Source organism: Pelobates fuscus, chromosome 2 (genome assembly GCF_036172605.1).
Source record: "Pelobates fuscus isolate aPelFus1 chromosome 2, aPelFus1.pri, whole genome shotgun sequence".
In the NCBI taxonomy this organism is placed as follows: domain Eukaryota; kingdom Metazoa; phylum Chordata; class Amphibia; order Anura; family Pelobatidae; genus Pelobates; species Pelobates fuscus.
This window is the reverse complement of record NC_086318.1, coordinates 304,976,902-305,004,890: the sequence shown is the minus strand read 5'-3', so window position 1 is coordinate 305,004,890 and position 27,989 is coordinate 304,976,902. Positions and strand designations below refer to the sequence as shown.

General features: G+C 40.1%; 1 protein-coding gene across 1 annotated transcript in view; it reads left to right on the top strand.

The window, feature by feature from the left end:
- Positions 1–27,989, top strand: part of RFX6 (regulatory factor X6) — a 113,085-nt gene that overhangs the window by 57,528 nt on the left and 27,568 nt on the right. The window contains exons 7-16 of the mRNA XM_063441271.1: positions 2,127–2,234; positions 15,124–15,201; positions 15,283–15,396; positions 15,493–15,542; positions 16,439–16,598; positions 19,719–19,863; positions 24,196–24,290; positions 24,756–24,873; positions 25,895–26,017; positions 27,204–27,404. Coding sequence (XP_063297341.1) covers positions 2,127–2,234; positions 15,124–15,201; positions 15,283–15,396; positions 15,493–15,542; positions 16,439–16,598; positions 19,719–19,863; positions 24,196–24,290; positions 24,756–24,873; positions 25,895–26,017; positions 27,204–27,404 — 1,192 coding nt within the window. The remainder of the gene's footprint in view (positions 1–2,126; positions 2,235–15,123; positions 15,202–15,282; positions 15,397–15,492; positions 15,543–16,438; positions 16,599–19,718; positions 19,864–24,195; positions 24,291–24,755; positions 24,874–25,894; positions 26,018–27,203; positions 27,405–27,989) is intronic.

Here is a 27,989-nt window from a genome sequence, read left to right as displayed (position 1 = left end):
CCAAAAGCACAAGGTGTGCAATACTCAGAGACATGGCCAAGGTAAGAAAGGCTGAAAGACGACCACCACTGAACAAGACACACAAGCTGAAACGTCAAGACTGGGCCAAGAAATATCTCAAGACTGATTTTTCTAAGGTTTTATGGACTGATGAAATAAGAGTGAGTCTTGATGGGCCAGATGGATGGGCCCGTGGCTGGATTGGTAAAGGGCAGAGAGCTCCAGTCCGACTCAGACACCAGCAAGGTGGAGGTGGAGTACTGGTTTGGGCTGGTATCATCAAAGATGAGCTTGTGGGGCCTTTTCGGGTTGAGGATGTAGTCAAGCTCAACTCCCAGTCCTACTGCCACCTTCTTCAAGCAGTGGTACAGGAAGAAGTCTGCATCCTTCAAGAAAAACATGATTTTCATGCAGGACAATGCTCCATCACACGCGTCCAAGTACACCACAGCGTGGCTGGCAAGAAAGGGTATAAAAGAAGAAAATCTAATGACATGGCCTCCTTGTTCACCTGATCTGAACCCCATTGAGAACCTGTGGTCCATCATCAAATGTGAGATTTACAAGGAGGGAAAACAGTACACCTCTCTGAACAGTGTCTGGGAGGCTGTGGTTGCTGCTGCACGCAATGTTGATGGTGAACAGATCAAAACACTGACAGAATCCATGGATGGCAGGCTTTTGAGTGTCCTTGCAAAGAAAGGTGGCTATATTGGTCACTGATTTGTTTTTGTTATGTTTTTGAATGTCAGAAATGTATATTTGTGAATGTTGAGATGTTATATTGGTTTCACTGGTAAAAATAAATAATTGAAATGGGTATATATTTGTTTTTTGTTAAGTTGCCTAATAATTATGCACAGTAATAGTCACCTGCACACACACAGATATCCCCCTAAAATAGCTATAACTAAAAACAAACTAAAAACTACTTCCAAAAATATTCAGCTTTGATATTAATGAGTTTTTTGGTTCATTGAGAAAATTGTTGTTGTTCAATAATAAAATTAATCCTCAAAAATACAACTTACCTAATAATTCTGCACTCCCTGTAATGGAGTAAGAATGTCACCTCTATGACTGAAATTGGTATGCAGTTATAATTTACCTGGATTTTTAGTACACAAAGAGCCTAATCTGATAAGTTCAGATAGACTGAAATGTATGATAAATTCTACTCATAATATGTGAATGCCGCACGTAGTGGTGAACTGGGCATATTAATTGATGCCTCTAGAAAAATTGTAACCCCACCGAGCCTTTGAAAGCACCTAGATGTATCACTGCTAAGTAAGGAGATATGTACTAGTCAGCATGTATCAGTGTTATCACAGCATAAAAGTAGCACCTGCACAGCTAGAGTTGATGTATAGTTTTGATACACCCAGATTTCTAGTATAACGATAGCAAAGTCTGATATATTCAGTAAGCTAGAGAGTGAATATATATGTAATTTGTTATACAACTGGATAACATAAGAGTAAATTGTATCCTAGTAGGTGCCGTAGATGAATAGTTACAGTACATAATTACTGTGATGGAGAAAAAATCATGAGATCTATCGCTGCTAGACTTGGAAATATACTAGTCAGCATACAAGCAGCAGAGCTAGATAGTATCAAAATAGTAATCCTGAATATAATGAAAACTAGATGTTAACTGTGACTCCACCGTGCCTTCAAGGGCACCTAAATATCCCCTGCTAGATAAAAACGCTGTCATAAGAACTCTAGGATAGCGTAAAAGTATACCCCTGTGCCTTCGAGGGCACCTAAATTCCCCTGCTAAATAAGTGCTAATGAGTCAAAAGATGATAAGGACAGAGATAGACGTTGTCATTGAGGTCTAAGACAATGTGGAAATAAACCCCTTGACGCGCGCGGCATTTTAATAAAGCATTTCGGATGTTATCACCTTATTTTTATAGAGATAAAAAACTTCAGAATTTGTTATCCATATATTATATATCACATACACACAAATCCTAACAATGCATTTTTTTTCCTGCTTATATTTGATAGCTTTTAATATTTACTATATTGTTTTACTGAGCTGTTCATTTTACATGTCAGACATCTCAGTCAAGATTTTATTGTTACTAAGTATATCTCTACATACTTCTGCAGGGTGGCTTCACTAGAAAATATTCTTTAAGTTCAAAAACTGGAACTCTGCTCCCCGAATTCCCAAATGCTCATCATCTTCTTTTGCACGGATGTTTGTCCAAGGATAAGGTAAATTAAATCTCAGTTAGATACATGTGTGATTGTAAGAGAAACTTCTTTGATTGTACTTTATTCCATGTTCTCTCTATATTTAGCAAAATCAAAGTAGGAAAATCTGTGATAAATTTCTATATTTAAATGAATTTGATTTAAATACCTTTACTTTCTTTTTTTGACAGTATTTATTTAGCAGGTAAATTTTCAGTGTTAACAATAAGGACAAAATAAGACAAGTCTAGGTACTGGAACAACGTAGGTTATGCCCAGTCATAGAGTATAATCTTATTTAGCAGGATTAAACATTAACATTGGACATATTTCAGAAGACTGCAGAGCAAGAATAGCACCCTTGTTACCTCGGCAAATATTATTCTTAGTAAATAAAGTCTAAGTGTTAATCTAAGAGCTATACTAAAGTGTGATATGTTATTCTATAGACACATATTTTTATGGTAGAACAGGCTTTAAATATGGTATGAAAGAGTTTGTGAGACCTTTGAGACTAAACTCATATATGAGAACCCACACTACCCTAATCTCACAGTACCTTAACCCACTCATCAGTGTATAACCCCTAATCCCAAAGACATTTTCTTAGCTCCATAAACTTTCTGCCTGGTATTCCAAATTAGATTACCCTATCTGCAATCAGATTGACCTGGTCCTCTTAATCCAATCATCATCACTGTCTCCATAATTATTTCACACCAATTCCATAATCAATTGATCACCGCAGCTCCATAACCACTTTACCACAGTAATCCCTCTCATAATCCCTAGTCCCATAATATTACCCTTTCCTCTCAAACCCCTACAGCACTCTCTAGCCCTAAAACCTCTTAATTCCCATCCACAATAATACCATCACCTCCTGCACCATCGCTTACCTACATAAAACACTGACCAACCAAGCACTAATGCACTTATGTATCATTTTTTTTGTCTTTGAGGACAAGTTGTGAGACCCCAGGATGCAAGAGTCCTTAGGTGTTTGTCTAACAGGTCTAATACTAGGGCTGTTTCTCAGTGTAACACTTTTATGATTAATACAGCACATTAGGGGATATTTGCTGGGTACTGGGAAGAGCCTCTTTTTTTGTCTAAGGACTCTCACAGTTTGACAAAGAAAGTGGGATGCACCCACAAACTTTTTGCACCAAACTATAGAGACAATGGTACACCGAGTGCCTCTTTACGTGTGTTTTTTAGATCAATTCATGTATTTTTATCACTGAAAATAAATCTCTTCAACTTACCATAACATGTCTACAAGTAGGAAATAAACACAGCTGAGATCTATAGAAAGCCATAAAAGTCTCTTGTTGATTACCCGAAAGAAAAATATTTACCAAATGCAACCTACTTATGCAGATCTATTTCCTTCTGTTTTCAAGAGAAGATTTAGCAATAACAAGCTTAATATTTATCTTCTTCTTTAGTAAAACTACTTTGATTGAACGCAAGCAAACATTAAAATCTACATAGAGGGAGTACATAAAAAAGACCCAAATTCTTTATACGTAAGTCAGTATTATTTATAGAGGGAGTACATAACAATACCCAAAATTCATCCAAATTCTTTATAATTCAGTATTGTTTTTCTTTTTTTTTTAAACAGTTTAACATTTTTTATGGCAAGTAGTTAGGGAAATCCCATGATCTCATGATAGCCTTGGCACTTTGTCTATCATTAAGTGATTAAAGAATAATTTTATTTTACTAGACACTAAAATCCTCCATTATGAAATGCATCAAATTGAAATTAAATTTTTTCTTATTTTTATTTTGTATTTTTATTGTATATTTGCATAAGGTACAGACATTCAAATTTTAAAGTAAATGGAGGTTACAAAGTACGTAATAAACAAGAGTACGATATTTGAAGTTGAGTATGTCATTAATACTTGTGTAGAAACCATTTGCTCAGGGACCATAGATCCCTGAAGTTTCATTTGGTCATATGCAATATTCCCTTAGGTAGTGTGTGAACAAAAGCATGTATCTTCGTAGCCGGTAGTGTACTTAGTGTACTCTGGTGATTTTATGAGAGTCTTATGGCGTTTGCACATGGTGTTTCTCCATTTAATTGAGCAGTACCTTAAGTGGAACATAACTATAGATCAACATCAGTGTTAACTCTGCGTCTGTAAGCACATCTTGAGAACCTATAGTTTGTGAGGGTTCTAGAGTACCTGACTTACCTGTACCTGTAGGGTCAGACCAGATAAGCTTAAGGTAGGGTGATTGCTGTTTAATATTGTAGATGTGAAGGCTCTTGAGACGCGTCACAGGGGTTGATTATATTGATTGCTTCTGCATGTATTGTAGCCAAGGTTCCCATACTGTTAGGTAGTGAGTGTAACTGTTCGTGCTGGAGTAATTAATTTCCTCGAGTAAGCGTATAGATTCCACTTTATGTATCCACTCCCTTACGGAGGGGGCAGAGGTACTTTTTCAGTGTGAAATTATATTTCTATGTAAAAATAAATAAACAATAAATAAACAAAATATGAAAATGAAAAAAAGTTTTTCCCCAGACAAGGAAGTGACCGAACACGTGCAGATATTTTATTTGTTATTGCAATTATTGCAATCATGTTTGTGTTGAGTATAGTAATGTTTAAATAAGTAAAATTGTATAGAAAATGTAAATTTTCAAATTATTCTTCCAAATAAATTATATTAGATAATTATGTGTATATATGTATATATATATATATATATATATATATATATATATATATATATATATATATATATATATATATATATATATATATATATATATATATATATATATATATATATATATATATATATATATATATATATATATATATATATATATATATATATATAGGATTCATATATATAGATAGATAATTTATTTGCATAATTCATAACAAAATATTGTATCATGATGGATAGTGTGTCAAATATAACGCATACAATTGTATAATAGCATAAGAGAGCACATTATGCATGTAAAAGCAAACCAATGTTAACTGATATTTAACTTACTTTAACCCTGAACTGGGGTTGAATTGGCTAAGAATGAATTATTGAAAATTTGTCAAAAATAAATAAAATGGCCTGCTGGCCTTCTGAAAAGTGAAGATCAGAGTGGCCAATCTTTGGGAGATTGAACTTGAGGAAGGCAAGGCTATTTGAGTCACCAGTGGTAATGACATTTTTCAGTATCGGGGATTCAAAATGTCACATGCAAGAGAATACATTTGCTCACTTTGGACTGTGGTTGGTAGACATGACAAAGGCAGAAGAGAAACAAAAGCTTCTGGGCAATCTGACACTTTGTTTCTCATCAGTAACTCTGAGGGTCCTCAGTAGGAGGCAAAGAAAATTTCTTCAGGTACGCTCTGACCACTTCAGAGGGAGTTTCCTTTTGGCTGCTTGCTGACTCACTTTTTCCCTTAAACCTCCAACGGTGTCATATCCACCACAGTCCACAGTCCAAAGTTAGCAAATGTATTCTCTTGCATGTAACATTCTCCACTCTGCTGTGTTAAGATGCTGCTGCTGCTGATGTTGATACTAGACAGTTACACCATGTTAGTTTCAATGTGCATATCCTCCTCAACCAGCATGCCTATTTTGCTGACTCTCCAGTATGTCAGGATTTTGGTCTGGAGTGCCACTCCCTCTTTAATCTTACAATTAGTGATGTCGCGAACACAAAATTTTCGGTTCGCGAACGGCGGACGCGAACTTCAGAAAACGTTCGCAAACCGGCGAACCGGGCGAACCGCCATAGACTTCAATGGGCAGGCGCATTTTAAAACCCACAGGGACTCTTTCTGGCCACAATAGTGATGGAAAAGTTGTTTCAAGGGGACTAACACCTGGACTGTGGCATGCCGGAGGGGGATCCATGGCAAAACTCCCATGGAAAATTACACAGTTGATGCAGAGTCTGGTTTTAATCCATAAAGGGCATAAATCACCTAACATTCCTAAATCACAATGGATATGGATTGACACCTTGACATATGGATTGACACCTTTCCTAAGAGACCCTGATACACACTGACACAGAGCAGAATAGGGACTGTTCCCCTACATAGGGTCACTTGGCAGATATGGATTGACACCTATTCTAAGAATCCCTGATACACACTGACACAGAGCAGAATAGGGACTGTTCCCCCTACATAGGGTCACTTGGCAGATATGGATTGACACCTGTCCTCAGAGACCCTGATACACACTGACACAGAGCAGAATAGGGACTGTTCCCCCTACATAGGGTCAATTGGCAGATATGGATTGACACCTATCCTAATGATCCCTGATACACACTGACACAGAGCAGAATAGGGACTGTTCCCCCTACATAGGGTCACTTGGCAGATATGGATTGACACCTGTCCTCAGAGACCCTGATACACACTGACACAGAGCAGAATAGGGACTGTTACCCCTACATAGGGTCACTTGGCAGATATGGATTGACACCTGTCCTCAGAAACCATGATACACACGGACACAGAGCAGAATAGAGACTTTCTCCCCTACATAGGGTCACTTGGCAGATATGGATTGACACCTGTCCTCAGAGACCCTGATACACACTGACACAGAGCAGAATAGGGAATATTCACTAAATGCCGAGCATTGTTATACAGGGGAATATTCAGTAAATAAGGATAAGGGGGGCTACTGTCCTCCCCCCAGCCCCCCCCCCCCTGCGCGGTGGGTGGGGGCCATAAATCACAATGGGGGGGACCTACTGTCCTCCCGCCCGCCCCCACCCGTGGGTGGGGGCCATAAAAATAATGAGGGGGGGGACCTACTGTATGATGTTGTATCGATCAGGTAGTGTAAGGGTTACGCCCACTTCACAGTGACAGACCAAACTCCGTTTAACGCACCGCAAACAACCGCAAACAGTCCATTTGCACAACCGCAAACTCCCCATTTGCACAAGGTTGTATACCAAGCTAGCCATGTCCGTTCCTTGTCCTCACTGATGTCCTTGAAGGTCTCTTCCTCCACCCAGCCACGTACAACAGCAAGGGTCCCCGAAAGTATGTGAATAAACTGAAAAAAGAAAACAATCTCCCAAGATGGAGATCTAAAACTGGCATAGGAAAAGGTTAGACAACTATAATAAAGTGATACCTACAAATCCTAGTGAGCATAGGTGTATAATAGAGGGAGAAAGGGAAAGCAGAGTAATGCTTCCTAATACCGTGGTTAGTACCCTTTGTTAAAGTAAATTGAGTAATGGACAAACGTTTTTATTGTATCATTTATAAATAACAAAGGGATACTATACTCATTCCCCTATAGTGGCTAATTGTGTAATAATGGTAATACTATTACCTATTATATAATATTGGCAGGGGCAAGGAAATTCCCTCTAAATAGATGGGTATAGGCAGAGAGTATGGAGACCGGAGTGATAAAGTGTCAATAAGGTGATATAAAGTTAAATGCATCACAGACACACAGCCACCCTTTCTCTTAGCTAGTTTCCAGAAATGCTGGATAGGTAGAAGGGCTATAAAGACTCAGAGAGGTCTAACAAGAATCCTCTAAACTAGCCCTAATCTCCTTAAACACCTTCAAGGGTGTTCTAAGCTAAAGCTCAATCTAAACGTTTAGATGACTGCCTGATTTCCCATCACAGATGCTGGCTAGGAATAACACTGTGCAAGACAAAGAGTGGGTCTAAGTGCCCATAGTGCAGTAAAGTGTCCCTAGTGAAGTGAAAAAGAGAATAATGAGCTGGCGCCCTATCAGGGGACGTGTATATGGCATCGATTTTAGGAAGCGGGAGATGGAAAACAATGCTTGGTCGGTCCTCCTACTTCAAATTTGGGGCACTGCGCGTGCACTCTAATGTGCCACCAGATAGGAGTGGTGTGGTAAGTAGTACTATTCCTATCAGTTTAATCCCTGTTATGTGCCTTTTTTTTGGTTTTGTTTTTGAAGCCACAGTGCAGCACCAGAGGCCCGAAAAATTAGGCATGTACACATGCCTGAAAAATTAGGTATTGTTGCAGCCGCTGCTGTAGCAGCGGGCAGAAAAATTGATGTTTGTTTCCCAGGCAGAAAGTGCCCTAAAACATTGCGGCTTGAACCCTAGTTGGTGGCGGATAAGTCACGCAAGTCCACCGTCATTCAGAGCTAAAATACAGCAGCGTGTGGACCATTTTTAGCCCAAGGAAGCTCATCTCATCAGGCCTTTTTTAGTCGAATGTATCGCCCACTGTCAGTCCCTTCGGGATCCATCCCTAATTCATCTTAATAAAGGTGAGGTAATCTAGACTTTTTTGACCTAGGCGACTTCTCTTCTCAGTGACAATACCTCCTGCTGCACTGAAGGTTCTTTCTGACAGGACACTTGAAGCGGGGCAGGCCAGAAGTTCTATCGCAAATTGGGTTAGCTCAGGCCACAGGTCAAGCCTGCATACCCAGTAGTTAAGGGGTTCATCGCTCCTCAGAGTGTCGATATCTGCAGTTAAGGTGAGGTAGTCTGCTACCTGTCGGTCGAGTCGTTCTCTGAGGGTGGATCCCGAAGGGCTGTGGCGATGCGTAGGACTTAAAAAGCTCAGCATGTCCTCCATCAACAACACGTCTTTAAAGCGTCCTGTCCTTGCCGGCGTGGTCGTGGGAGGAGGGGGATGACTTTCACCTCTTCCCCTGTTAGATATAAGTATGTGTAAAGCATACTTTTTAATTTATTTTGCAAATGCTGCATCCTTTCCGACTTGTTGTATTTTGGTAACATTTCCGCTACTTTCTGCTTATACCGGGGGTCTAGTAGCGTGGACAACCAGTAGAGGTCGTTCTCCTTCAGCCTTTTTATACGAGGGTCCCTCAACAGGCACGACAGCATGAAAGACCCCATTTGCACAAGGTTGGATGCCGAGATAGTCATTTCCCGTTCCTCCTCCTCAGTGATCTCAATGAAGGTATGTTCTTCCCCCCAGCCACGTACAACACCACGGGTACCAGATAGGTGACAACGAGCACCTTGGGATGCCTGTTGTGGTTGGTCTTCGTCATCCTCCTCAAAGCCACATTCCTCCTCTGACTCCTCTTCCTCACAATCCTCTTCCAGCGTTGCCGCAGGTCCAGCAAGCGATGCTGATAAGGCTTTTTCTGATGGCGATGGTGACCACAACTCTTCCTCTTCCTCTTCACGCTCATCTACGGCCTGATCCAGCACTCTTCGCAGGGCACGCTCCAGGAAGAAAACAAATGGTATGATGTCGCTGATGGTGCCTTCGGTGCGACTGACTAGGTTTGTCACCTCGTCAAAAGGACGCATGAGCCTACAGGCATTGCGCATGAGCGTCCAGTAACGTGGCAAAAAAATTCCCAGCTCCCCAGAGGCTGTCCTAGCACCCCGGTCATACAAATATTCATTAACGGCTTTTTCTTGTTGGAGCAGGTGGTCGAACATTAGGAGTGTTGAATTCCAACGTGTCGGGCTGTTGCAAATCAAGCGCCTCACTGGCATGTTGATTCGCCGCTGGATATCTGCAAAGTGCGCCATGGCCGTGTAGGAACGCCTGAAATGGCCACACACCTTCCTGGCCTGCTTCAGGACGTCCTGTAAGCCTGTGTACTTATGCACAAAGCGTTGTACGATCAGATTACACACATGTGCCATGCACGGCACATGTGTCAACTTGCCCAACTTCAATGCCGCCAACAATTTTTTTCCGTTGTCACAAACCACTTTGCCGATATCCAGTTGCTGCAGAGTCAGCCACTTTTCCACCTGTGCGTTCAGGGCGGACAGGAGTGCTTGTCCGGTGTGACTCTCTGCTTTCAAGCAAGTCAAACCCAAGACGGCGTGACACTGCCGTATCCAGAATGTGGAAAAGTACCTGGGGAGCTGGGGGGGTGCCGTTGATGTGGAGCAAGACGAAGCAGCAGAAGAGGACTCAGCCGAGGAGGTTATGGAACAGGATGGAGTAGGAGGAGTAGAGGAGGTGGCAGCAGGCCTGCCTGCAAGTCATGGCGGTGTCACCAACTCCTCTGCAGAGCCACGCATTCCATGCTTGGCAGCCATCAGCAGGTTTACCCAATGTGCAGTGTAGGTGATATACCTGCCCTGACCATGCTTTGCAGACCAGGTATCAGTGGTCAGATGGACCCTTGCCCCAACACTGTGTGCCAGACATGCCATTACTTCCTTTTGCACAATCGAGTACAGGTTGGGGATTGCATTTTGTGCAAAGAAATTTCATCCGGGTACCTTCCACTGCGGTATCCCAATAGCCACAAATTTTTTGAACGCCTCAGACTCCACCAGCTTGTATGGTAAAAGCTAGTTCAGACAAGCCAGCTGTCAGACGCTGGGCAAGGGGGTGACTTTCTGACATTGGCTCAAACATGTCCTTGACAGACACCTGACTGTGGGCAGATGAGCGGGAACTGCTCAAGGCGAGAGACGGAGTGGTGGATGGTTGAGAGGGGGCAAGGAGGACAGCAGTAGTTGACGTGGCTGAAGATGCTGGACCAGGAGGAGGATGGCAGCTTTGAGTTTGTGTGCTTCTTTTACTCATGTGTTGATCCCATAGGCGTTTGTGATGTGCGATCATGTGCCTACGCAAAGCAGTTGTACCTAGGTGGGTGTTGGACTTCCCACGACTCAGTTTCTTTTGGCACAGGTTGCAAATGGGATCGCTGTTGTCAGAGGCAGACACACAAAAAAAATGCCATACTGCTGAGCTCTGCAATGACGGCATTCTGGTGGTGGACACAGCATGCGTTGATTGGCGTGCTGTCGGGCTGACCCCGGGTGCCGATGCATGCTGTCTGACTGTGCCACTAGCTCCTTGCGACGACCTCCCCCTGCTTCCAACTCGTCTCCTCCTCCTCCTCTCTGTCTCCCTATCTGAACTTTCACCCTGTTTTTCTTCTTGCCGAGCGGGCACCCACGTTACATCCATGGACGCATCGTCATCATCAACCGCTTCACTTGTATCTGACAACTCAGCAAAGGAAGCAGCAGCGGGTACAACATCATCATCACACCGTACGTCCATGTGTGTAATGCTGCCTGCCTTAGACATATCCCTGTTATCTACATCCTCTGGCAATAATGGTTGCACATCACTCATTTCTTCAAACGGATGTGTAAATAACTCCTCTGACATACCAAGTGAAGCGGCTGTGGTGCTAGTGTTGGTGGTGGCGGCAGGCGGGTGAGTGGTATCTTGAGAGGTGCCCGAAGCTAAGCTGGAGGAGGATGGTGCGTCAAGGTTCCGAGCGGAAGCTGTAGAAGATTGGGTGTCCTGTGTTAGCCAGTCAACTATGTCCTCAGAACTTTTTAAGTTCAGGGTACGTGGCCTCTGAAAACTGAGCATTATTCTAGGGCAAAAGGGAATCACAGCACCACGAACACGATGGCCCCTGCGGGGTGGCCTGCCTCTGCCTTTCATTTTTTGGGGGATTAGTGGTACTATGCGTGCAAGCTACTGTGAGACCAGATATGAGTGGCAATGTGCACTGGCAGAGGTTGGCAGAGTACACGCTGTAGGCCTGACACCCGCTTGAAAACAACTAACTGCTATTCAATCTATAACAGTGGAAAAAGTTTTTGGGTTTTAAATGCACGCTATAGTGACACCAGATATGAGTGGCAATGTGCACTTGGAGAGGTTGGCAGAGTACACGCTGAAGGCCTGACACCCGCTTTAAGGACACTGACTGCTATTAGCTTACAGTGAAAATCTTTTTTTCTTTTTAAAGGCATGCTATAGTGACACCAGATATGAGTGGCAAAGTGCACTTGCAGAGGTTGGCAGAGTACACGCTGAAGGCCTGACACCTGCTTTAAGGACACTGACTGCTATTAGCTTACAGTGAATTTTTTTTTTCTTTTTAAAGGCACGCTATAGTGACACCAGATATGAGTGGCAAAGTACACTTGCAGAGGTTGGCAGAGTACACGCTGAATGCCTGACACACGCTTTAAGGACACTGACTGCTATTAGCTTACAGTGAAAAACTTTTTTTCCTTTTAAAGGCACGCTATAGTGACACCAGATATGAGTGGCAAAGTGCACTTGCAGAGGTTGGCAGAGTACACGATGAAGGCCTGACACCCGCTTTAAGGACACTGACTGCTATTAGCTTACAGTGAAAAACCTTTTTTCTTTTTAAAGGCACGCTATTGTGACACCAGATATGAGTGGCAAAGTACACTGGCAAAGGTTGGCAGAGTACACGCTGAAGGCCTGACACCCAGACGCTTGCAGACAACTAACTGCTATTAGCTTACAGTGAAAAACTTTTTTTCTTTTTAAAGGCACGCTATAGTGACACCAGATATGAGTGGCAAAGTGCACTTGCAGAGGTTGGCAGAGTACACGCTGAAGGTCTGACACCCAGATGCTTGCAGACAACTATTGTGACACCAGATATGAGTGGTGGCACTGGGCAAGTGGGCACAGTATCCACTGTGAGCCTGACACAGAAGCTGGCAGGCAGGCAACTGCAATTACATTACACAGAAAAAAAAAAGGACTGATGTTCTAGCCCTAAAAAGGTCTTTTTGGGGTGCTGTCCTTACAGCAGAGATCAGATGATTCCTTCAGGACTGTAGTGGACACTGAATACCCTAGCCTAGCTATCAATTTCCCTATCAAATGAGCAGCAGCTACACTTTCCCTCCTCTATCTAAGAATGCAGCTTCAGAATGAATCTAAAATGGATGCTGTACAGGAGGTGGGAGGGTCTGGAAGGGAGGGTCTGCTGCTAATTTGCTGGAATGTGTCTGCTGACCGTGAGGCACAGGGTCAAAGTTTACTCAATGATGACGAATAGGGGGCGGATCGAACCTCGCATGTGTTCGACCACCGTGGCGAACTTGAACACGCTATTTTCGCCTTGAACTATTCGCCTGCGAACAGTTCAGTACATCACTACTTAGGAGGACAAAATAAAGCTAGTAGCAGTTCAGAGGCATTAGCAATTGGTTCACTGATAGAGCATTCAGTAGATCTTTCAGCTTTCTGATCACTGCTGCTCCATCGATGTGAATTGTGCTGCTATGAACTAATTCACTGTTTTAAAAAAAGACATCCATTTTGAATTTGAGGTGACTGAACAAGAGGAAAACTTGTCCCAAACTAGCATTACTACAGCTCAAAGTTTCTATCACATCACTAAATGAAGTAAGAACTGCCAATAACTGCCCTATTACTGTGCAATATTCACATCCCAGTGGGGAGTCAATGCCAATGAAGTTTTACTCCCAGCAAACCTAAAGTAAAGTTTCGCTGACATCCTGTCATAAATGGTATGTGGGAAACCCTCTTTTCTCTTGCTCCTGCCCTTAGAAGTGGCTAGCTCTTACACTATAGTGGAAATGTCCAGCAAATATCCTGCTACATTTAGAATTTTTTGCACCTCTGTTTTAGCTTTGTGCATAGTACCCTTCACTACAAGATGTAGGATATGCGCAGAACAGCGCATACCTACAAATGAACCTTGTTGCAGAGCTTTGACCATGTTAACAGCTCCGTCGGTGACCATGAACACAAAGTGTAAATCGGTGCCTGCCTGATACTACGAGAAATGAAGCAGGCCATCTACCACTCAAAGTTTGTGTAAGTGTCAGTCTGGCAGTAGCTAGGTAAGCTGAACTTTTTTTCTTTTTACTTAACAACACACTCTCCAAAAAAGGATTTTCTTTCTACAAACAGTTAACAATAAAACAAATTGGTAAATCCATGTTGGTGTTAAAGGAGCCACCGGTGGAATTACTGCACTGGCTGCACAGGCCCATCGGGTAGCCCATGTACTTATGGCAAATATGGGTTTAATAGCAGGTCTGATCAGGGGTCAGTCAGGTGCTGTGGCCCTTTAGAAGAGTTACCAGACCCTGTTAATATCAGCAGCTAGTGTTGGGAGAGCACTGCAGTGCACTGGGCAGCCTCAGACCCCCATCAACCTCAGTCAGCCCAGAGAAGCCACCCTCCTGCACCCAAAAGGTATGGAGGTGTGGGGTGGCTAAATATGTAAATTGCGACTTGTTTGTGTGTGCTAGTGTGTACATGTGTCTGTGTAGGTATGTTTGTACTTCTGTGTGTCAGTGTGTATATATATATCTATCTGTGTGTATGTGTAACTACTTACAAACACACTGTTGCGAGCTATCACCAACACTACATACAAACATACTCCTGTATTAAAATGCCAACACCCCAGCATTAAAACACCAAAACTAAACTCAAATACACCCCTGCATTGAATCACCAACACAACATACAAACATACCCCTGCATTTAAACACATTGCACATAAGTACAGCACTGCTTTTAAGTTGCAACTATACATACAGACACACAAATGCATTCCAATGCCAACACTACACACAAATAGACCCCTAGGTTCACATAAACATATTTCATACAAAAACATGATTATATTCAAACACACAAACATAGATCATTGATAAAACCCTGTATGGATGGGCAAATGGTAGATACCCAGCTTGCAATGCATTGTGGGAGATGTACAAAATATGAGAATTTACCTTCTGGCCACTGTTGGGGGGGGGCAAAACAATTTCTGCCAGCAAGGCCCTCTTTACATAAATTATGCTATTGAACGAAACACACTCCAAAGGTTATATACCTTAGAACCACTACATTAAGTTGCAGTGATTCTGGTGACTATAGTGTCCCTTTATGGCCAAAGTGAAAAGTTAATCTTATAAGTTCGAAGTGATGTAAAGGAAAATTAAAAGGCTGTCTAATAGTGTGGACATCGTGTTTTGATGTATTTTGGGTGACATTTCTTCATTGAAGAGCGAATATGCCACACTATTCCTTTAGTAGATTTTTGTAACAGAATTGTGTTTTGAAAATGAATGTTCATTGAAATTTATATATTATATTCAATTTTATAGGTAGACACACTCATCATGATGTACAAAACCCACTGTCAGTGTGTACTTGACAACGCTATTAATGGCAATTTTGAGGAGGTAATATTATATTGCAACCATAATTATTTATATACTTTATAACAGTGCAACTTTTGAATGACTGTACCTTATTTTTTCTAGATTCAACACTTTTTACTACACTTTTGGCAAGGAATGCCAGATCATCTCCTTCCTCTTCTGGAAAACCCTATAATCATAGATATATTCTGTGTTTGTGATTCTATCCTTTATAAGGTAGGCCGTTTAGAGTGAGTATAAATATTGAGTGCCATTACACACCTTTAATTATGGAGTATGTCATTTTTAAAATGGATCTTTATTTTTATTTAGGTCCTTACAGATGTACTCATACCAGCAACAATGCAAGAAATGCCAGAGAGGTAAAATGCTTTTGTTCAGTTATTCGCAGTAATTGCACACACAAATAAATACTTTTGTTCTGGTCTGGGAGTATACAGGGTTAAACACTAAAGAGTTAATTCTATGTACACTAAATTGCAATGAATTTAAAACCAATTCGCTAAATTTAGCAGAAACTATGTCACTTATGTTTAAAGGGACACTAGAGTCTCCAGAACAACTACAGTTTAATGTAGTTGTTCTGGTGAGTATAATCATTCTCTGCAGGCATTTATAATGCAAACACTGTCTTTACATTGCCCTCTAGGGACACCTCCAGTGGTCACTCCTCAGATCGCCACTAGAGGTGCTTCCTGGGGCAGTGCTGCACACTGTGCAACACTGCCATTCAGCATCTCCACGCTCTGCATGGAGACACTGAGCTTTCCGAATAGAGATGCATTGATTCAATGCATCTCTATGAGGAGGTACTGATTGACCAAGAAGGCGTTTTGCCCTAACCCCGTCCCGCCTCCATGCCGATTTCAGCTAGACCAATGTTTTCTCTATGGGACAGCATTGACTGAAATCATAAATTCTGATTTAGTAAGCAAGGAGGCGGATTGGAGGCATGGCCAGCGCCAACAGACTTGTTTGCCTCTGGAAATAAGGTATGTTTTATTACCTTTTAAGGGGGAAAAGGTGGGGCAAGCTACTTAATGGTGGTTTTAACACTGTAGGGTCAGGAACACATGTTTGATTAGACTCCATGGCTCATGAAGATAATACAATCTTATTAACATATGAAACTAATATAATTTAATGATTCCAATAAAATGTCAGTATTAAATATAATAATTCAGAGATTTCTGCTCAATGTCCATTTCCATCCATTCGTTGTCTTAATGTAAATATAAATGCTTGAATTGTTTATTAGTTTGCTAGCAGATATAAGAAATTTTGCTAAACACTGGGAACAGTGGATTATTTCATCCTTGGAAAACTTGCCGGATCCTCTTTCAGAAAAAAAACTGCCAATTGTCAGAAGATTTGTGTCATCATTGAAACGACAGACCTCATTCCTACATTTAGCCCAGGCAAGTTTTATGTAGCAGGTCAACTTTAAAAAAAAAAAAAAAAAAAAAATTGTATATTGACTGCTTTTTACATACCACACAGTATTTCAAATGGGCAAAGTGGTACACTTTAATTTTAAGGGTGTGAGTGGGACCAGGGGTAAGACTGAGAAATGTTGGGTTATTTACTAATAACAATTCATGCAAATTCAAGGTAATTTAGAAGAAGAACAATGTACTTTATTTACACATTGTTGCAAGTATTATTGCTGTGGAATATTGTTATACACTCAGACACACCAATAAAATAGAGCTCCTAGAAAAGAGGAACATTGGCATAGAAAAGATTGACAGATGGATTGGGCTCAAAAATGGGCTGTCCCTCTTAAATAGGGACACTTGGGTCATATGTTTTGTGTATATATTTCACTCTCCCTGAGTAAAAACACTAGTAAATCAACCCCTTAGAGTTGTTAAACTAAACTTTGTTGAAGTAATTTTAAAAAACAATGTTACTCTCCAAATATGCTGAATTACCTCCTGGGGATTGAATATACTCCATTTCACAATTATCACCATAGACTATTTTAGTTTTTTGCATTCAGTGAACTGGCTGGCGATGATTAAACATAGTGGGGTACAATACTCTACTCCTGGAATTGTAATATGACTATTGGTATTTGCCAATTGTACTAAACCTCTGACCCAGTGAGAGATCATGTCTTGTTCAACACCATAAATTAATAGATGCATCTATTTGTAAAAGCATAACCACTTTAACCCCTTAAGGACTAAACTTCTGGAATAAAAGGGAATCATGACATGTCACACATGTCATGTGTCCTTAAGGGGTTAAAGAGGCTTAACTCCATCCTCTCTTTCTCTTGAGGATGGCGTTAAGTAAGAGAGTATCAGACAGATGTTATTTAATAGTCCCCATCCACCTCCATAAAATGCTATCCTGATGACAGTAAGGTAGGTGATCTTTGTTTATAATGATCACCTTTATCCTAAGGGGACAAGAGACTAATCATTTGGAAGGCCAGGCAATGTCCTTTCTAATGATGAGTATTATATAATATAGGTTAAAAAGATGGAGATAGGGGCGCCGTTAGCCTGTCTACCTCAAGGTAAAAAATAGTTTTTGCATAGTTTGCAAGAGATCACTGATTTTACTATTATTATTATTATTATTATTATTATTATTATTATTATTATTATGTTATTATTTATATAGCGCCAACAAATTCTGCAGCGCTCCTCTGCAACTTAGTGGGACAAGAGACCACATTTAAAGGGCAAACAGGCAGGGCTTTTCTCACTCTCTAGATGACGTAGGAATGGAGAAATTAGCTGGGGAAAATATCTCCCCTTTTCTCCCCCCACACACACCAATGTAATGACGAAATTACATTGTTGCAAAGCATTAAGGGCATCCTTAATTAGTATAATGAGGAGTAATCATCTGATTACCTAATTGGGACATTTAAAGGGACACTCCAGGCACCCAGACCACTTCTGCCCATTGGAGTGGTCTGGGTGCCAACTCTCACTACTCTTAACCCTGCAAGTGTAATTATTGCAGTATTTTATAAACTGCAATAATTACATTGCAGGGTTAACTCCACCTCTAGTGGCTGTCTACTAGACAGCCACTAGAGGGAACTTCCTGATTTATAGCAAAGATTTTCTTTGCTAGAGCGTCGCTGGACGTCCTCACACTGTGTGAGGACATCCAGCGTCGCTCATTTCCCCATAGGAAAGCATTGAAAATCTTTTTCAATGCTTTCCTATGGGGAGCGCTAATGCGCATGCGCGGCATTGCCGCGCATGCGCATTAGGTCTCCTCGGCCGGTGGGCGGGATCAGTCTCGCCCACCGGCCGACGGAGTTAGTAGGAGGAGCGGCGCGGAGGAGGAGGCAGTGACGCGGGACATCGTCGCTGCCTCAGGTAAGTGACTGAAGGTTTTTTTTTACCCCTTCAGCAACTGGGGATTTGGGGGTGGGAGGGAGAGGGAACCTGCAGTGCCAGGAAAATGGATTGTTTTCCTGGCACTGGATCCTTTAATCATTCTCTATATTCCAGAACCTCTGCACGTGACAACACAGAGTAATCCACTGCAGTGAAGGGATTAATGTACTAACTGTTTTATGATCCAAGTCTCAGGTTTACATGTTTAATTTCACACAATGCCAACTAGGATTTTCATTATGGGTTCTCTAATCTTTGCTGTAGTACAGGACATAGATGTACATACTGTATACCCAATATGTTTAATCTGGTAAAACATTTTCATTATATCAAATGGAGAACAACATTTTATAGAAAGAAAGATGTTTTCCTATAAAAAATTATCATTTATAAAAAATGATTTTGTAAATATTAATTGCTACTCTAATATTTCTCTCTTAGTTGCCAAAATTAAAGAGGAACCATCACTTTTCCTTGTTCCTTTTTACAGTAAATGCTTTTGAAGTATTTAACTGGATAAGGAGTGCAGTGGTAGTAAGCATAAAGCACACTTACCTCCAAAGTACCTCTATCCCCCACAGTACATCATGGTCATGCTCATATACGTTCAAGCAATTCACAAATGGAGCATAAGCACACTATGGAAGCAATGAGTGCATATCTTCCAAAGTGCGGTATACATGCATGTATCTTCAAGGCAAGTGCACACAGAGCACAACAGTAGTCACACTGATTCACATCATATGTTCTGGCTGTTCCAGCACTACTTGACATATAATGTAGATTAAACAAATAACAACCATCACAAAATAACCTAAACCTTCACTGCATTGTAGTTCTGAAAACAACATCATGTTACAATAACTAAACAAAGTGTGACTTGTGGGGAATCCAGGGTAATTGTAATTGAAATAGCCAAAATGAAAAGAAAGCTGGTATGAAAAATCTTTCTAATTTGGTTATTTAAACTTTAACTCAATCTGAATTTACTTTCAGTTACTGGCAAGTCAGACTTTAGTAAATTACCCTGTATGTGCGCTCTATGATTTTCCTCTTTCTGTTCTTTATTTCCAACGTTTCCCTAAATACATTCATTGTCTACCATCTTTTAACAAAACCATTTCATGACATGTGACTGATACAGATTTTGTTCTGTTTTATATGTTCTAGATAGCACGCCCAGCCCTGTTTGATCAAAATGTAGTAAACTCCATGACAACCGATATAGAGAAAGTTGATTTGTACAGCATTGGTTCACAAGCTCTGCTTACAAGCTGCAGTGGTGCTGACTCTGACTGTGATGTCTACACTGAGTGTAAGTTCATGTTCTGTCTTTAACATGAAAAGCTCTAGAACGTAACAGTGTTTTAATAAATGCAGCAAATTCTCATTTTGTGTCAAGATATAGTCCACAACTGTGGCATTACAAGTGAAACTGGACATTTTATTTGAATTATTATATTATTTGGATAGCGTATCTAACAATATTAAATATTAGATAAAGTTGATCAAAGTGTGATCTCATTGTCCTGAGGATATGGTTTACCTCAGGGATAGGCAACCTTCGGCTCTGCAGATGTTTTGGACTACACCTCCCATGATGCTTTGCCAGCATTATGTGTGTAAGAGCATTATGGGGGATGTAGTCCACAACATCTGGAGAGCCGAAGGTTGCCTATCCCTGGTTTACCTCTTCAAGATAAAATTAAAATTAACACTTTTTAGAGACCAACCCTTTTCTTAGAAAAGATAAAGACAAAATTATTGTCCTTTTTCCAACTAGTTAAATATGTTAGTGTATAAGTAAAGTATGTTCAATAGTAGAAGCAAAAGCATCCGGTATTATGTCCATTGCCTAATGTGACTTATATGCATATTTCACTAAACTGGGAAAAGTTGGGAATTCAACATGAATTTAATATTTAAGTAGCCAAACTGGTAGCACAGCTGACTTGGAGAATTTGTCCACTTTGGCTATTTTGGCTTTAAATTTTCAATCCACTTTGAATTCCTGACAGTTCTCACTTTAGTGAATAAATCAGTTTTACTATTAACTTTAAAAAATATATTTTTATGTTGAATTTTGGTTTATCTTAAACGTTAAAATAATCTAAAATGCACACTGTCACATGCAATACTTATTAAATGAACACATGCAGTGAATTATCCATTCTCAAGCGGTTTAACACCAAATGTTTACCTCTGAAGCCTGATCTCCAGTTCCCACAGATTGAAGAGTTTTAGGAAGTTTGCAGGGCACCTCTGATTGGATAAAGTGGTCAGATAACCCTCTAAGTCAACCAGTAGCTCCCCATTCATAAAAAAAAGTTTGTGCAATCATATAATAATTGATAGTAATGTTGAGATTTTTATTGGCAAGCCCTTCCTTTTCCATCCAAATGCAGATGGAACATGCTCTGAGCCACTGTGACAATTATTAGTATCAGAAATATCTGTGTGTATGCTGTCATGACATCATGTCAATCCAAGAAGTAGTTGGGATTTTAAACAAGCAGACAGCACAAAGAATTTAGAGCCAATGGTTTTTCAATAAAAAGGGTGAGCAATCTCAAACATACGCCTTTAAAAAAAGACAATTCTCCTCTTGAAGGACTAACCACTATATGATCCATCTGATTAATCTGATCATCAATTGTCTGAAATTCAAAGTGAATATCAAATCAGAAGTCATGTATGCTTCCCGTTCATCTACTTTAACCTTACATTTGAAATTCACTTTCCCAACAATTCTCACTTTATTGAATAACCCAGTTCACTGAACAAAACTATGTAGCATTTTACATGTTAATCTACCGTTTCTGCCTCCTCACCTTCCACCTTCTACAATACTCTCTTCATGCTATTTAACAAGCCTATAAGCATCATAGCACAGCCATGGTCATCCGCAGAGGGGGGCAAGATGGGGCACATGCGCCCCCTGGAATTTTCAACATGCCCCCTCCCCTCCCTTGGACTGTGACAGGTCAATCTGAGGAAAAGAAGGAGGGAGGTACTGAGGGCTGAAGGGATGTGCTAGGGGCTGTATTTAGGTTACCAGGGGGCCAGAGGGTGCACTGTGAGGTTCCCTTACGAATCTCCAGCAATTTGGTGCCTCTTTGCTCTGCCCGCACATTCAGGCTATGCCTACTGTATTGAAGCCCCACACTCACACGCTGGAAGGAAGAGGACAGACTTCGCCTCACAGTCTCCCACAACCGTCTTTGACGGTAGGCTTCAGACCATGACAGTGATTGATTTTGTGTGTGTGCCTGATAGTGAGTGAGCTTGTGTGTGTGTGTGTGTGTGCCTGATAGTGAGTGAGCTTGTGTGTGTGTGTGTGTGTGTGCCTGATAGTGAGTGAGCTTGCTTATATGTGTGCCAGATAGTAAGTGAGCTTGTGTGTGTGTGTGTGTGTGTGTATGTGTGCCTCATAGTGAGTGGGTGTGTGTTTGTGCATACTAGTGAGTGACCGTGTGTGTGCCTGATAGTGAGCAATCTTTGAGTGTGTGTGTGTCTGATAGTGAGTGAGCTTGTGTGTATGCGTGTCAGTGAGATTGTAGGGAACATGTGTGTGTCAGTGAGCTTGTCTGTGGTGAGAATGTGTCAGTTAGCTTGTCTGTAGCTGTGTGTGAGTTTGTAGTGAGCATGTGTGTGTCAGTGAGTTTGTCTGTAGTGAGCATGTGTATGAGTCGGTGAGCTTAAGTGTAAGCGTGCTTGTGTATGTCAGCTAGCTTTTCTGTAGTGAGCATGTGTGTGTCAGTGAGCGTGTCTGTAGTGAGCATGTGTGTGTCAGTGAGCTTGTCTGTTGTGAGTTTGTGTGTATGTCTGTGAGCTTGTTTGTAGTGAGCTTGTGCGTGTATGAGTGAGCTTGTCTGTAGTGAGCATGTGCATGCGTGTCCATTAGCTTGTGCGTGTGTCAGTTAGCTTGTCTGTAGTCAGCTTGTGTGTGTCGGTGAGCTTTTCTGCAGTGAGTATGTGTGTTTGTGTCAGATAGCTTTTCTCAGTAAGCATGTGTGTGTCACTGAGTGTGTCTGTAGTGAGCATTTGTGTCAGCAAGCTTTTCTGTAGTGAGCATGTTTGTGTGTCAGTGAGTTTGTAGTGGCCATGTGTGTATCAGTGAGCTTTTTGTAGTGAGCATGTGTGTGTGTCAGTGAGCTCTTGTGTGTGTGTGTATGTGTGTCACTGAACTAGTCTGTAGGGAGCATGTGTGTGTCAGTAAATGTGTCTGTAGGGAGCATTTGTGTGTCAGTGAGCTTGTCTGTAGTGAGCTTGTGCATGTATGAGTGAGCTTGTCTGTAGTGAGCATGTGTATGCGTGTCCATTAGCTTGTGCGTGTGTCAGTTAGCTTGTCTGTAGTCAGCTTGTGTGTGTCGGTGAGCTTTTCTGCAGTGAGTATGTGTGTTTGTGTCAGCTAGCTTTTCTCAGTAAGCATGTGTGTGTCACTGAGTGTGTCTGTAGTGAGCATTTGTGTCAGCGAGCTTTTCTGTAGTGAGCATGTTTGTGTGTCAGTGAGTTTGTAGTGACCATGTGTGTATCAGTGAGCTTTTTGTAGTGAGCATGTGTGTGTGTCAGTGAGCTCTTGTGTGTGTGTGTATGTGTGTCACTGAGCTAGTCTGTAGGGAGCATGTGTGTGTCAGTAAATGTTTCTGTAGTGAGCATGTGTGTGTCAGTGAGCTTATCTGTAGTGAGCATGCGTATGTGTGTGACAGTAAGCTTGTCTGTAGGAAATTTGAGTTTTGTATACCAACAAGCTTGTCTGTAGTAACCTTGTGTGAGTGTCAGAGTTTGAATGTGTGTGTACCAGTGAGCCTATTTGTGTGTATCAGTGAGCTTGTGTTTTTATGTCAATGTGTTTGTGTATCAATTAGATTGTCTGTCTGCTTGTGTGCTTGTGTCAGTGAGATTGTCTGTGTCTGCATGTGAGTATGTTTACTGTATAATTCATTTTTTTACACTGACAGAACCAATATTTTGGATTAGAAAACAAAGCATACCAATAATATATACACACACACATATATACAGACAAGTACTACATGCAACAATGACTTTTAGGGCTGGCATACAATTTTTTTCCAAAGCTGCTTTGTATCCCCAGCCCAGCCCTGCAAGAAGCATGTGCCAGCCTATATCTTAATTCTAGTGTGGCAGAGTCGTGTACTGGGGTAGAGTTGCTTTTGTTTCTCCCTACCCAGTCTAACAGGAAGTTGTTCATCAATCCCTGCGTGCACTTTCTGTCAAACAAGCTAGGGGAAGCTGAAGCTCCACTCCCACGGTCCACAGCTCAGTCACGCTACATGCCCTGACCGGCAGTGCTCCCCTCCTGCTGGTCACCCAGAGAATGCATGCTCTGGACCAATACGCCATAAGACAGCTGCATGTGCTGCCTTATGGTAGCACCAGCCCAGAATATGATAGAGGCACAATTCAAGTTAGCTTAAGGACACTAATTTAGACTTAGGTTAATCAGCTGATACTAGTTGATCTCAATGGTTTTATTTTTGGTTCCTATATTTCCTGAACATCTAATTGGTTTACTTATAACGCATCACTGATTGATTATAATTCAGTGTACACATCTTGTGAATTGATAAGTTGTTGACATTTATTTAGACCACTAATTCCACCGTTTCTCATGTTTTTACAGTGTTTCAAGAGCTAAAAGACCTATTAAAGAAAAATGCCACAGTGGAATCTTTTATAGAATGGCTGGACAATGTTGTAGAGCAAAGAGTAATTAAGGTAACTGCTATATTTTATTTAAAAAATGATCAATGTTGTGAACAGAACAGATCAAAGGACTTTCAAAATACACATGCATTTTGGTGACAAATAAAACAAAAAACATGGAGTGAAAGAACTCCTGCTTATAAGAATATTCAATAAAATGTTTAGCATATTAAACTAATGATGATTAGAAAAGATGGTGTCTTAATTATTCAAAACTGTTTAAAAACCTTCATAACTTTTGCTATCATTTTTACAAAAGTATAAGCATCTGTTAACTACATAGTGAGATAAGTTGCAAACGTTAGGCCAATGTAGCCATTTTGAACCCAAAACACACCTTTTATTTATAATCGTTTAAATAATCCGACAGATTCACTATATTAGTGTTCTTGATTTATGGTTAAAACTTGTTTCTTTGTATTAAGATATTTTACAGAACATTGAAGAAGAGATGTATGACTCTGATTGTATTTTTAGGCAAGCAAGCAAAACGGAAAGTCTTTGAAGAAGAGAGCTCAGGATTTTCTCTTGAAATGGAGTTTCTTTGGCGCTCGTGTTATGCACAATCTGACTCTGAACAATGCATCAAGTTTTGGTATTATTTTATTATAAACATATATAATACTAGTAACTTATTTTATATTTCCCAGATATGGCATATACCACAACAATGTTTCTGTAATAATAATAATAAAAAAAAATAATGATCTAAAAATGTACAATTCTAAATGCTTATAATAGCATATAAAGGCTTTTAATTTCATTTTGGAATCATTGAGAAAAACTTTGGAAAGTAGTATTTTTAAAATCCCCATCTCCTTTCAATTGAGTTTCTATAGTGTCTATTCACTATTATCTTTACAATGAGAAAAAAGTAAATATACTCAGAGCAACCAACTCATTGTGAGCTAATATGCTTTCTCTTGGGATAGTCATGTCTTACTTTCATCAGTAGGCTCTTTGATCTACTTTGTATACCATTAGACAGTAAATATACTGAACCATGTGAGTAATGTATCTACAGATTAGACTAGGAACACAGAATCTAACCCATGTTGGATTTGGTAGGTCATTTAAAGTTCAGCAATTATTTATTTGCTTCTCCCAATGTTAAGAGATGGTCACTCGATAAGAAAATTACACTCTCTCTCTTTTTGACCCTTTAAAGGACAATGTATAACAAATTATACATGTGTATGCCAGTATGATAACAGGATCAGGGACCAAGCAACCACAGATGGCAGTGACAAAGCAGTTGAGTAGAAGGGAACCATCACATTGATGCCAGGGTAGATTTAATAAGATTAGCTGGGGATCAGAGTTGTTTTGGTCAATAGCAGGTACACAAAATGGGTAGTTGGGTAATAGGTGTATGCGATGGATGATAGTAAATTAAAAAATGGTTGGTTATAGGCATGAAATGATTAGCCATTTTACTAATCTTAAAATATATATTTTATATATGCCTATATTTGAAAAACATTTCCTAAGCAAAGGATCCACACTTTGTCGATGGTATGCAACTATGTTTGAGTACAGGACAGGGTCCTCATTTCCTTGCCATGCTTCAGGTAATACCCAAATAATTAAGTGAAATGTTGTCTGTCTTGTTGTAGGTTCATTCCACTTAATCCGCATGCTACTTGATGAATACATATTGCTTGCAGTGGAAACACAATTTAATAATGACAAAGAACAAGAGCTTCAGAATTTGCTGGACAAGTATATGAAGAATGCAGGTAAACTGACAATGCACACCAAACGTTTTTTGCCCCTTCAAAATACATTACAGCTCATTAACACGATCAAAAACTCACATTATTTTTACAATATATGACTCAAATTATATTTAGTGAATACAGTTTTTATGACGCATAACACTTGTAGAACGGAAATCCTTTTATATTTATATAACATTTTCACCATCTTTGTCTGTACATTTAAGAACATCACCCACAATTTCATACGTCCTCCACATTTATTTTCCCTTAATTTATGATTTTATCTCATACCTCATCCTATTTTCTTCATCTTCTAAATTCATCTTGTCTCTATATTCATAACATATGTTTCCCACTTAATTTGATGGAAACTCTATCGTATAGTGTTCATCTTTATTTTATATATCTTATTTGATTTCATCCACCTAATCTTTACAATATGTTTATTAATTCTATCTTCTCTCACACATGTATTTATTGAATCTCTTTTTTAATATTTATCCTCAATTTGTAATGCACTTTTCACTCTTGCAAACTATTCTTCCAGTAATTATATGCTTATTTTCTGTCTTGTTTTTCTTTTTCCTGCATTTTGAGTATCTCTAAGCATTTCCTTGAAGACTTCATTTCTACGTCTATTATTTAGAAAACAACAAATGTGTTTTCATAAGGAGAGGGGGAGAAGGGTTAGAGGCTAGATTTAAGGGGTGAGGTAACATAAACTCCTAATCCCCCACGTTGCTATACACATGTCTAAAACAGATATCAGAGACACCTCACCATTTCAGGATAGAAAGATTGACAAAAGGAAAAGAACACAACAAGGGAAAAAGTGCTTTATGCGAAATTAGAGAAAAAATGCTGGTGGGTAAGGAACAATAGGAGAAAGAGTAAGGAGAAAAAAATGTTAAAGGAGAATTAATCCAAAAAAGCTTAAAAAGAAGGAGAAAGGCACAAATGATAGAAATAGAAAAGGGAACAGAGACTGAGTCATGCCTGAGAGGAGGAAAAAAAATAAGGCTCTTGGTGTGGCCCATTCATTTTAGTATTGACTTATTTGTTAAGAGCAATTTTGTACACACAAGCATAATCAGTCAGTATGTGAGAAAACAGGAAAGGCTTTTATCATTCCAGCCGCCTCCTAGTTTTAAGTCTGTGATAATGCACATCGAGACATTTAACAAAATGTTTCTTTTAATTTTAGATGCAAGCAAAGCAACATTTACAGCTTCACCGAGCTCTTGTTTTCTTGCAAGTCGTAATAAATGTGGCATTCTTTCAAATAACCCTGCAGTCAAAAATGAGTGCCTTCAAGATCAGACTTACGCAAGTCTTTCATCGGACCAGCTTGTTCATGGTTTGCAGTCTTTTGCACAAGGAGATAATGAAAACAACCAACTTGCAGGTAAAATGCAAAGCGAAATAGTCACATAGGAGGGTACGGAAACAAACTGACATCATACTAGTAATGATTATGTGGAAATGAAAGAAAACAGGCCAAAAAAGCAAACAAACACAAAACACAGGACAAAATATAAATCACTGGAAAGTGTGATGATGCCTATACTGTTTAGTCAATTGAAATCTTATAATTTCTTTGATGGATTTTCACACAGACAGATGCAGATGACATGAAGTAAAATTAAAAAAAACAGTGAGAAGAAATACAGATAATAACAATTGCTTTGAGATGAGTTTCAAATTGGTGCCACTCTATATATACTCAGTGTGTTTTTTTATTCCATACAATCCAGATAAAACATTCCCATGCCCATAATAGAAATATTGTACATTTCCAGATTATTATGATTAATACCATTGGTTCTCTCATTGAGAGTTTCTAATTAAAGAGGTGGACAATAGCACCAAATAGTGGCATGTCCATACAGAAGTGAGACTTCTCTACAGACTTGGTTGACAGATTTTTCGGATTGGGTGGTTTACCAGTCAGAGCGCTCCTACTGATATTGCATCGTGTCAGAAATTTTCA